Consider the following 13152-nt stretch of genomic DNA (forward strand, 5'->3'; position numbering starts at 1 on the left):
ATGCATATATTTAGCTCTAATCAGTTATCTTCAAGCACTGCTGGACTACTGAGCGTATGCGCAATTTCTAAGCTGTTTTGGCTCGGACTGAGCACCTAAAAGTATGCAAATATTTGTTGTTTAAAGCGCTCTGGCTGCCTGGCTGGCTGGCATCCGGAGGTGGCCCATTTAATTATGCTTGCATTCATTTGCCATTGTCCTCAACAAAATAAAAAGGGTTTCGTTCCGTGCGAGAGCCCTCTGAATACATTTAGCTAATTGAAAACGAATCGTTCGCAGGCAATCGAGGCAGTAATTATGCATTGTTTGGGGCTCAGCATTTGCCCAGATTATATCCAAATAAAAGCCTGGCTTTATTCTAATGGAAAAGGCTCCACGATCGAGGGTCTCTTGCCGCCCGCAGAGCTTAGCCAGCGCCACAACGTCCATTCGATCCATTTTCTACCCAAATGACTCAGAATAGGTTTGGTGTTCTGCTCGCTTGGCCATACCCTGTAAGCAGCCGCAGGTAGCTAGGTTCACCTATTTATCGACTCCATCGACATTTCCGACAATGCGACAGCTTTGTTACCCTCGCACAATGAGTCCCTCTATTAGACAGCTTCCACAACTTATTCGCACTGACAGATTGATTGAATAATTGGCTAACGGTGTAGCTGAGTGACAGCTTGTCGAAAATTGCCAAAGTGTAGTACATTTTGTAATTAAACGTTAACCATTTGATGAACTGGGTAAGACTTTGATTCTTAGGCATCGTAATACTCATGCATGGCCCAAGAAACACTTCCACACAAGGGAATATAATTAGAAAGCCATAGAAGAGAACAGCAATTTATATCTCAATTCTGAAGCTTCCATCTGAAAACCTGTTAAGGATTCCCGATTTGCCACGCTCCTGTATGCAAAGGCAAGTCAATCTTGTTTTATTCTTGGGTGCTTTTGGTCTTTTTACATAAAAATAATGGAAATATGTGATTCAATATATCAATAGCTAAACATGCTTTAGTCAAGACTGTCCGATAACGAAGTCCTTTGAGTATTTCGAGTAATTAATATATCCGCAATTCCAAGCTACTTTTCAGTATACTTACATAGAGACTCGTTTACAATTATCGTGTACCAACCAAATATTTCAAATCTCTAGCTCTTATATCTTCTGAATTCGACGCGCTCAAACCTACGGATGGAGGAACAGGCGGACGGACCTTATGGAGTCTGCCGCGCCTCCCTCAGCTTGTTTGGCCTTCTGCTGGTTTAGGGTATAAAAAACTTGCATATATAGATATTACTGAATTTCTCTGAGTGCATATATGTATACATATATATAATTGCAATCATTTAACTTCAATAGCAGCAAAACAGCTAACACTCATACGGACAAATAGAAGGACTGACGGACGGATAGCATACACGAATATACCCTTTCATTTTGTGGATGAGTATAGTGAACCTTAAAGTGCCTGATTACTGAATGTGAACTCATCTGAAGTCGAAACAGGCTCAATCAATACTGCTTAAAACTTTTTAAACTAGTTACCAACTAAACTTTCTTTGCCTTTTGGCATTTACACATACATACATACATACATATACATGTGTATATTTATGAATATGTAAATGTGTAGGGGAGTATATTAAAAATCAATAAAGGAAATCAACATCAATTGATTGTTGAGGCTTGTCTAAAGAAGTGGAAAAATAAAAAGTTGAAACTCGTTTAATTGCAAAACTTTGGATGAGCCAAGAACTCAAAGTATTTGCATATTCATAGCATAGCCAAACAAACGCCCACAAATTTCGAATTGAGGCCGCACAACAAATTGCAGGGCTCCGGCTCCCCGTTTGTCAAATTACATAATGCACACAATCAATTCATGTGGGCGTGGCTGGCGGCATATGGGTGGGTGTGTGTATCGGTAAGAAAAACACAGAAAGAACGAAAGTGGACAAAGTTCGTGCACGCGCAACTCGAACAAAGCGAAAGAGGAGCTCAGAGAGCTCAGCTGCGCGGCTCATTTTAATTTGTTGAAAAGTTCTTTGGCTGCTGATTGACTGTGGCTTCTGGTATCGTTGCAGAGACGTCGACGGAGCAGAGAGAGAGAGAGAGCCAAGATGCGTCGCTCCTCGTTCACGCCCGTGTTCAACCTGAGCACCCAAGAGCCGCTGATAGTCGTCGAGGAGTCGCACGCCGTCGAGGACGGCGAGGAGCTGGAGGGCGCCGCCGGCGGCTGCGATCCCAGCACCAGCAAGCGCAGCAACAGCGACGACTCGGAGCCGGACTCGCCGGTCAACCCGTACCTGCTGTGCCCCTTCCCCGACATGCAGCAGCGGCGCAAGCATTCGCTGCCATCGCTGCAAATAACTGAGGGCATCACCGCCAGCCAGGTGCGCCGCCTGTCCGAGGTGGGCGGCGAAACGGGCGGCCTCAGCCCCAAGGAAGTCGAGTTTTTGGCCACGCTCTCGCAGAAGACCAACCCGACCGCGGGCGGACGCCGCCACTCCGTGGTCACCATATCGGCGGTGCCGCCAACGCTTTTCGGACGCAATCGGCGCGAGTCCATTTCCGCCGTCTCCTTCAGGTAAATGACATTTTTATTTGTCGCAGCCGAGCCACTTTATGCAGTAATTGGAAGTTTTGTGCGCCATTAGCGTTCCGAGAGCCCGCATCTCCGGCGCACACACAGATGGCAGCGGCAGCGGCAATGGCCATGGCAAAAGGATTCGCATATTCAATTATGCGAATCGCATATTCAATTATACAAGTTATCGATAAATTTATCGATTGGGATGAGTGTAAATGGGACACACGTAAGCTCATTTTATATCAGTTAACAAAATGTTTGATCTGATTTATCTGACTCAGGCCTTAGGCTATAGCTTCAGAGTCTAAACTAGCTCTAAAAAAATCCAAATGGTTGGCAGGATCTTTGCTCCATTGAAAGCTCTCCAATGACCTGAATTCGGAATGTTCCGATCTTTCAAATTTTCATCTGATCGATGACTAAGCCACACACAAACTTCATTTCTTTTTGTTATCGATATCTTTTATGCTCACATATTGTCTGAGAGGTGGCTTTTCTTATCATAGATTCTATTTGCTTCTGGTATCGTTAGCTTGTATACTCATATATGATCCGAATAGACTCGTAATTCGCAATAGTGAAAAAGGGTAATCAAAGACCCCGAGCTTACATAGATGTACAGATTTTGAAGATTGTTAAAGGCTTATCAGACTTTACATTAAACACAGCAATAATTTGCGTTTGGAAACTTAAAAGGGATAGTTTTTGCTTGTCTGTATCAAGTCATAGACATAACAGTTTTATTTTACAGGGCATAGCGTGATAAAGATGTACAAATGTGATCCTATCTAAATATTCGATTATTCTAGATGTACCTTTGCATGCAATACTAGTGAATGTGTAGAAATGGCCCGCTCAGAATTATTATATAATATTAGAAAAGGATCGAAGTTGATTTACAAAAAAACCCAACATCGATATCAAAATATTCGATGATTTTCTTTAATATTCGATAGATATTATCGAACATCTCTACAGGGGAGATAACAGCAGAATTAAGTGCATGGCATTCAAGTTGCAAATCAGACAGACATTTATTTATTTATTTACTTGACGTTCAGAGTTTAAATAAAATTAAAGCCAACATAAAATGAAGTCCCTGTAGTTCGTTTAATTCCGACTCTTTTAAGGTACAAATAGGCACTGTTGTTGCGCACCTCTTGTGGAAAAGGAGTCCGCTCTTCTGTGGATTTATTTCGTTTATCCGACTCACGATCCTCTTTCTCTCTTGCAGCGGAAGTCGTCGTGGCAGCGGCATCGGCGGCATCGGTGGCCCGCCGCTGACCGATCATCGCGGCAGCATACACAACTTGCAGCTGGACATCATGGACGGCATCGTGCAGCAGCGCAAGACGCGCAGCGGCAGCGGCGTCTGGACAGCACCCGTGCTCCAGGAGGCGGACAGCAACGTGCCCGTTCAGACATAAGCGGCGCAAGCGCTCGAACCTCAGTGCGAAACGAATTCACGAGCAACTGGACGATTGGCATGAGCGCAGGCTATTTAACAATTCAGTTTTATCGACGCCTCACACACACACACACACACACACACACTAATACAGACACTCAACCAACCCCCCTCCAAAAAAACAACACATCCAGAGCTACTCGCTCTCGTTCCCTCCATTTGTATCTGTCAGCAAAGTGCAAAAAATTCAATTTTTTGTAGTTGTTGTTTTTGTTTTTGGTTTTTTTTTTTTTTTTGCTGCGACAACGCATAGAAAAATCAACAAACAAACCGCAATTGTCAAAATGAAAATGAAAATGAAAATGGCAGCCGCATCACGTAAACGTTGAAAATGAAACTGCGGCAGGAAGCGAGAATGACACAAACAGAGGCGGAAAGAAAGAGAGAGAGACAGAGACAGAGACAGGGACAGAGAGAAGGAGAAAGGGAGCCAAGGAGAGTAGGATAAAAGGGCAGGGAGAGGTGGCGGTAGAGTGAGAGCAGAATTTCGAAGGACAGAGCCAGAGGGAAAACAGCCAAAGCAATGCAGTAACGACACAGCCCGACTATTGGATACCCCTTAAATGACCAATTGACATCAATTATATGTGCATTTTATCTATATTAGCAGTGAGTCAATTAGCTCCTAAATGTATCCTGGAAATATTATTCACATTAATACATCCAGTTCTTTTTGCAACTCAACAGAAATAAGTCAGGACAACATCTGATTTGGAGTAATTTAATCCTAAGAAATATCCATTGAGATATTTCGACTTGAATTCACATTTTCTCTTCTCAGCATAGAGAGAGAGAGAGAGGGGGAGAGTTCCTTCCATGTATCTATCCATTCTAAACAAATAGTTCTGTTTCCTTTTCCAGTAAAATGATTCAAATTAAGCATTGAATTCAAAGGAAATAAACAGATCAATATCCGACTAGGATATACCCGAACTAACGCTCGTATTGCTGCAGATTCTCATTCAGTAATTTTAATTTAATTAATCATTCATCTAAGGAGAAAATTAGTAAGTCTTTAAATCTAGGTATTCACATTTGGGATGACCAATCCAGTAGAACTCCAAAGCAATACCTGTTAAATTAAAGACACATCATGGGAATACAGTTATTGCTGAAGATATGAGATTTCTCTCTATGCACCACTCGTCAGTATACCCCATCTCAGTCGGCCAGCCACCTGGGTAGAAGCATTTCGCAACGTTTGCCATATCAATGAAAACAACTGCAGCAATTAGCGATTCCCATTAAGGGGGCAGCAAAATGTCGCGCGAGTTGTTCCGCGCTGTTTGATTTGCATGCGAAGTTTGGCAATTTTTGGCGACAGCAACTCTTCCAGTTCCAGCTCACTCCCGAGTAGACGTTGATGTGCATTTGAAGCTGATGTTTGCTGTTTGGTGGCGCTAATTGCACGCGCTCGACTGCCCGCCGCATGTCCCGTTGAATGGCCATTGGAGTCGTTTAAGGGGATCTGAAATTGTGGCACGAGTTCGCAATGTGCACAGCCTCGACTCAGCAGACTCCAAGGACGGAACAGTTCAAGGACATCTATATATACAGAAACATTTACACATATATGTATATAGAGGCGAACACACTTGAATACATTGTAAGACATACGCAGTTGCATTTCATGGTCGGCTGCTGCACGTGGCCCACATGGCGTACAAGTTGTATGGGGACAAGGCCTCAATGCCAATGCCAAAGCCGAATGCCGAATGCGAATGCGAATGCGAATGCGAATGTCGCGCTTAATGGACAACGCTGTTCGCGTTGATAAACCACTCAACCAGGCGGACACCCAGCCCAACCACTCAGTCAGCCAGCCCAACCACTCATCCATCTGCATTCAGCAAAGCCAGCCTCAGCCTCATTTGCAGCCCAATAGAGCTAATTTCATGTGGGCGAACAGCCGTTAATTGAAATATGTGTTGGCTCCCATTGCTCTCTCTCTCTCTCTCTCTCTCTCTCTCTCTCTCTCTCTCTCTCTCTGTCTCTTTCTCTGTCTCTCTGTCTCTGTCTGACTAATTACGACAATCAAAATGCAATTTCAGTTAGCAAATCTCTCTCTCCCTCTCTGTCCGTCTCACTCCCTCTCTCTCGCTCGTGTCACATAGGCAATTTGCAGTCAGAATCAATTTCTTTTTGACAATTGATAGTCCCCTCTGAATCTATTCATTAATGGCAAACATTATGCAAATATTTATAATTTATATTCATTATTTGTTCGACAACACATTCAGTTCCCATTCATAATAGTACTCAAAAGTAATACGATGATAATTATAAAATGGCAAACTAATTCTATTGGATAATTGAAAATCTGAAGAGGGAAAACATTTGTGCATATTGCTCTGTCGGCAGTATCCGACTGCCCAATACTCCTCCCAGTTTCGTTTGAGTTTGAGCACCAATCCAAGACTAGTGAATCTGTTTAGGAATTGAGAATCGTTAGTCGGCGCATTTATCGGTTGTGTTGTTGTTGCTTAATAACCGGACAGCCCAGACAGAAACCACAAATGAAATAACCACCGCTTGAGAACCCACCAGGTAAACTTAAACATTGTACCTTACGACAGTTCAACGTAATTAATCAAATATATGAGACTCTATGGCACTCTCTCAATCAAAATCTCTCGCACTTTTGAAACGGGTCCTTCACACACGCACACACACACACACACACATTCACACATACACACGCACACCACCACCAAATAGCAAGGAAAACACTTGCAGTAATTTTGTAGCCTCAGGTGTTTGTTTCAATTCCGAAACGAAACGCCAAACATATATATAATAAGAGAATAACAAAGCTAATGAAAACGAGTTGGCAGAATGCAAAAGGAAGAAGAAGAAGAAGAACGAGGGTTGAACAGAAATTGTAATAATTAAAAGAAAACAAAAAAATTAAATGAAAATGGAAAATTGAAAATTGAAATTTGTGGCATCCAATGGAATGCAAAAGTATTTAGCAATTCTGTTTGGCATATCGCAAATCGGTATCTGCGTACTTTCCCGTAATAATAATTATAATCGTAATACTACTAATAGAGCAGCCAGTTGAGAGAAGGAGAAGAACCCTTCAAGTGTGTTATTCACGTTTTATTAGAGCGTAGCAAGTTGTGAGTCTGTTCACAAGGCAAACATAACAAAAAACAAGAAGAAGAAGAAGAAGAAAAAATGAATAATATGAGAGTTAAAATGTACCATGTACCTAAGAACTTTACACCTATGTACAACAAATAGCGAAAACTAATTTACCTACGTGTACTTTATACTATATATGCATATACACCCACTGATGTATATATATATATATATATATGAATATACATATATATGTTAGAGTTAAGCGATTGGCAGGCAACAAGTAGTGCAAGCGTAACAATCAAACCAAATTGAACGAGTCGGAGTCGAGTCGAGTCGAGTCGAGTCAATCACTCAAATAATAACGATCATTGAACTCGGCTTGCTGTCTGCCCAGCCCAGCAGGTCAGCAGGCGGGTAGTTCGATGCACGCCTCCAAATACCTGCCACACCCACACACCCACGCACCCATACACCCACACACCTATACACCTACACGAGAGCATCTAAGCCACTTTGAGATGTTGCAAGTTCGATAAAGATTTTTCTCTAATTAGTCTCGATGTTGTTTCAGCGCCTATAGCCAAACTCTTCAATATATCTATATATACAATACATATAAGTACATATACGTATATGCGCACACAAATACATGCACACATCTGTGTATGTATGTAAAACGAGTCGGAGCACGTGTCTAGATATTAGGGCACATGTGTGTGTCAGCTCGTCAATTCGTTTAAGTTGCATGCAACATTAGCTTAGTTTGTACATAATGCTACTTATGCCGCTCTCCTCGAAGGAACGAAATGCTCTTCTCGCTTTTCCGATAATCAATAATCAACCAATTCGATTCAACATTCAATAGCAGTGCCCACTGTACCTAAAGTTAGTCCTCAGAATGCCTCTGGCAAGGAGTTTATCAACTGTTTGAAAAATTGACAAAATGTCGCTGGACGACGAAAAACTAAAAAAAAAAAAATAAGAAAAAGAAAAACATATAAAAGAATATACTTATTTTTAAATATAAATATATATGCATAAGCACAGAGAAACATACATACCCACACACACATATACTTACTCACACACACACACAAGTGCAAAAGTCGAACTGGAATACCTTAGAGCCTGTTCAAGGATAATCACATGGAAAGAGCGCTTACATTTAGAAACTATATAAACAAGATCTATATATATGTATGTATGCATACATATATACATACATACATATATAGAAGCTATTATCATAACGCAAGAGCAATCAATGTTTAAATTTATTAAATGTTACAAAAATGTTTTAAATAATAATAAATGAAAAAGTAAAAACTATATATATACAAATATATACATAACTATATATATAAACAAATATATATATATACATGTATACATGCGCACACATATGTCCTCTGTATATGCATATGTGAGCGGAAACTAATTCTCGAACTATTATTTAATAATCAACTATGCTAGAGTTATGCGTAGCTGTCGAATATTACAAAAACAAATATATAAATATATATATATAAAAAAAATATATAACAAATGAATAAATTAATTAAACCAAACCGGAAACAATCAGAGACACAAAAACCCGCAATCAAGTAACGGATTATAATATTGTATAAATAAAAAATTAAAATTAAAATACAAAAAAAGGACGATTTTTCCATAGTTTTGGTTCTTGATTCCGTTGTTGTTGTGTTTAAAAACATTCTTTCGGTCAGAGCCGTCTTTTTATTATTAGATAATCGTGTGAGTGTTTTTGTCATTAGCGTACGATTAGCGAATGTATAACAATATATTACGTTTGAGAATACTCGTATTTTAATTATATATTTATTATGAATAACAGACAAAATACACATTTAATTAATAATTGTAACGATTACTTACATTAAATTTAAGCGAGTGCCCACTGAAGGCGTCAGCATTAACACATAAATAAAGAAAACGATTTCCTTATATTACAAATCAGCCGTTTTTTAAATATCTAACTGCAACACGCGGCGTATGGGTAATGTTAACAGGGTGTTAACAGTCGGCTGGAGCTTTAATGTTACACTGTTAAAGCTGCTCGTCCTGCGAAGCACAAGCTCGCTAAAAAGCTCCGCTGAAGCTCAGCAGCTTTCCATGCAAGAGCTTTGGACTAGCTGCAATCGGTTGTGTTTTCACACATAGATGGCGCTGCTCGCAGCTCGAGTGCAAACTGACTGCCGAAACACGAACCCAAGCGCATGTCATCCACACGTAACTGGCATGTAGATGGTTAACAATATCGTAATGTCATGCTCTAGAACTTTACAACTATTCGACCGCATGCAATGGCGGCTAAAGGGCCCCAATAACATGGCTATAAATAGATGATAAGCCACGCGACATCTAATTGGGAATGCATTTCGTCTGGCATGCGATCGACAGGTGCATCAATTGACCTTCAAAAGCTACCTTTACGAATCAGGCTTGACTCATGCAGCACCTGTAGGTACCCGTCGAAAGTTGACGAGAAAAAGCTTTGCCACGAAATATTTGCGAAACTTTCTTAAAGGTTGCAAGTCTTGATAGGAATTAAGCTTTCGTTTAACTTAAGAAATAATCATGTCAAAAGCGAGCTATACGAAAGCTATAAAAGCTATGTCACTAGCTTAAATTCGATGGACAAGTCCTAACGTTTTCGAGATCTCTCCATATCTCTTAGATTGACTCATACCGTTTTCAAGATACTTAAAGATATCTCTTAGATGAACCCTTAATGTTTTTAAGATATCTACAAGTAACCCTCAGATCAGTTCTTTGCTGTTAACGCTTTAAGGAAATCAATAGATATTTCAAGATATTTTTATGCTTAGATTGACTCTTAGAGTTTTCAAGATAGCTATAGGTATCTCTCAGATCAATTATTAATGTTTTCAAGATATTTTTTAGATATCTCTCCGATCAACTCATAATCTCTTTAATCGACTCTGATCTCTTGACGTTTCCAAGATATCGATAGATATCGATTCTTAATCGACTCTTAATGATATCATACAGATATCCGTTAGATTTTCATATATACATATAATATGTATTTTTTTATAATGTCGATTGCCTACTTACTCACTCTTAAATAGGTAATTGAATTAAACTGGAGTTAATCAGCTGAAAAACTCAAAGAGTTAAGCGAATCGAAGGCGTTGTTTACTTTGTGAGTACAGCTGAAGTCATTCGATAAGTAAACAATGATTTGCTTATGAGGGTGCGGCCAAAATAATTGCAACTCGATCTTTACAATCAATTCTCATTATACATATACATACATATATACACATACGAAATATGTATATTCGTGCATTGATACTACAGAGCCAGATTAAATATTTGTGTAAACTAATTTTCGAGCGTAGCATTCTGGAAGCAGCTGAATGTTTGCAGCTTGAGAACAGATTTGAGTAATTCGACAGGCCTTGCCAGAAATGTTTGTATACATACACACATATGTCTAGATACGATACGATGATGATATATGAGCGGGTCACGCTCTTGTGACTGCCGATCTTTGACCTAATGCTGTCAATAGTCCCACAGCCACTTGGAGTATTGGAGTGACCGGGGGAGGTGAACATGAATGTGATTGAGAATGTGAATGTGAATGAGAATGTGAATTTGAAACAGCCCGGCTCGGGAACACCTTCTGTTTTAATTGCTTGCTAAATATTTAAATGGAAAAGTGCCAACAATACCTGATTCAATTTTTAAAGCGGCAAATTGTTTATTTTGTTTCTAAATAACTCGTAACCGTCGGTGATGTCACTTGGGCAATCACTGCAACTGGATTCCAATACACGTACGTATCCACGTACGTACGTATGGCCCACGGCAAAGCAATGCACACGCCTTTGTTCACAGCCAATTAATGCTGAATTGCGATGAAAGTATCGGAAGTAAGTGTATTTGCATTGGGGCCTTTATCAGGCTCGAGAGCTCGCATGTGTTGCCGAAGGCGTTTCTTGGCAGCACGAGTCTGCCTCTGCAGCAGCCCCAGCTCCAATTAGATGGGAACAGGCGAAACAGCTGCGTCGAGTCGCCTCTGACAGAATGCCGCCATTTGATTACACTTGCGCCCTGCGCCCTGCGCCCTGAGCCCTGAGCCAAGGCAGACGCTGCCGAGGGCAACCAACCTGTTGCAGTCGTGTCAAAGTTCAGGCCAACACGCTGCCGGCTCGCGTCCAACATGTTGCGAGCCAACCGACTGAGCAACTGAGGCGATTCGATCAAGCTGATAATTCTCTTGATTTCTTGGACAATGTTCCGAGCGAGTTGTACGAGTCTATTGGATAGAAATTACTCGGTCAATAGTAGCGTGATCTATGTATGCGACAAAATAAAAGGAATATATGTCAATTACTGTACTTGGAAATCATTACACAGTCGACTCTCTTTATTCCAAACCTGCCATATTTCAAACCTCTCCTTCATTCAAAGATATTACGAGTCCCCTACAGAATCTCCCATTTATGCACTGAGTAATTCGAACTAAGAAATCATTGCTAAGACGCAGTAATTCGTACTCATTTGATCAAGCACTTGATAATTCAAATTTGCGAAGTTTCTTGGCGTGTTAGTAAGAACTTGGAATTTGAGTTTTGGACTCCCCTGAAACTAGGTTTACTGTGCGTGGTTGCGTATTACGAATAAAGCATAGGCACATAACTTACAAAGCTATTCTTTTTCTCCTTAACAGCATTGTGTTTCGAAGCAAACACGAATAAATGAGTTTTTTTCAAAGATTAAATAACCAAACTACATACATTAGGAATATGTAAAATATCAGCTATTAAATTAAATCCCTTTAGAATTGATTATTTCTCTCAAAAATAATAAATAATTCGTAATCTTTTAAGAGTCCCTCGAGATTCGAAATAACGAGAGTCGACTGTATTATAGATGTACATACATATATGCAATGAATACATCCAGCTATAATGTGGGTCTACCTCTGTTTCTCTATACAATTTCTCGCTCTCTCTCTCTATCTCTCTCTCTCTCTCTCTCTCTATCTCTCTCTCTCTCTCTCTCACTCTCTGCATCTATCAATCCATCCCTCTCTTCCTCCCTCTATCTTTTTCTCGCACTCTCTCTCTCACTCTGTCTCTCTCTCTCTGTGGGTGTGTCTCTACTGTTTCTGTCTATCTCCTTCTCTTTTTCTATCTTTCTCTTTCTTTGTCTCTTCCTCTCTCTTTTTCGCACCATCCTGATTATTTAAATATATCTGAATCTATAGATGTAAGCTTATATTCATATATGTGCATACGTAGTATATCGCATTGAGTCATCTTCCCTGCTTCTTCTTCTTTTCATAAGATCAACTTAAATCGTGTTCCAGATAATTTTCATCTGTACAGACCCTCTATACTATTCTAGAACTATTTCAAGGCAATCATCAAAATCTGCGCCTATTAATGTAAGCAGCTCTACACAAAAATTAACTCAATTGTAAACAAACCAGGGAAATTGTTTATGTAAATATTAAGTAGTCAGGGGAGGAGAGCACGAAACAGAGACAGAAAGGGAGAGCATGAGACAGACGGCGACAGAGGAAGGTGAGGGAGGTACTCAGTGTTAGGGATGGTTTCTACTAGAGAGAATCAGCGTAAATAAGTATTACATTAAGATGACAATAAACTCAACAAGTTGAACTCAAATGTGTCAATTAGAGGCGAGCAGCAACCCCAACCGAGCAACGAAGCAACCGAGCAACCGACCAACCAAGCATCAGCAGCAACAGCAAAGCAACAATTGTCCAAAATAATAACACAACACCCAACATGTTGCATGCAACCAAAATCTGCCAGAGTCGCCGGCAAACTAATGCGAGGGGATACAAAGACTACAGAAATGAAGGAACATTTACATTTCTTTGAGGAATATTATATTATATATATATATATATATATATATATATATATATATATATATATATATATATATATATATATAATATATTATTATATAGAAAGCCTTTACTTCAGT

General features: G+C 40.0%; 1 protein-coding gene and 1 long non-coding RNA gene across 2 annotated transcripts in view; one reads left to right on the forward strand and one right to left on the reverse strand.

Annotated features, from left to right (window-relative positions):
* Positions 1-7218, forward strand: part of LOC108657589 (uncharacterized) — a 69159-nt gene extending 61941 nt beyond the window's left edge. The window contains exons 3-4 of the mRNA XM_018110246.3: positions 2077-2579; positions 3817-7218. Coding sequence (XP_017965735.1) covers positions 2113-2579; positions 3817-4009 — 660 coding nt within the window. The 5' untranslated portion in view covers positions 2077-2112 and the 3' untranslated portion in view covers positions 4010-7218. The remainder of the gene's footprint in view (positions 1-2076; positions 2580-3816) is intronic.
* An 808-nt stretch (positions 7219-8026) lies between these two features.
* On the reverse strand, positions 8027-8467 carry LOC149090759 (uncharacterized). The gene is made up of 2 exons (XR_016197330.1): positions 8360-8467; positions 8027-8327 (listed from the first exon to the last, which is right to left on the reverse strand). It is a non-coding gene; the product is annotated as an uncharacterized LOC149090759 (long non-coding RNA).
* Between the last annotated feature and the right edge of the window lie 4685 nt (positions 8468-13152).

The sequence above is a fragment of the Drosophila navojoa genome, chromosome X (assembly GCF_054131105.1).
Source record: "Drosophila navojoa isolate 15081-1374.11 chromosome X, UAZ_NAV_1.0, whole genome shotgun sequence".
NCBI lineage: Eukaryota > Metazoa > Arthropoda > Insecta > Diptera > Drosophilidae > Drosophila > Drosophila navojoa.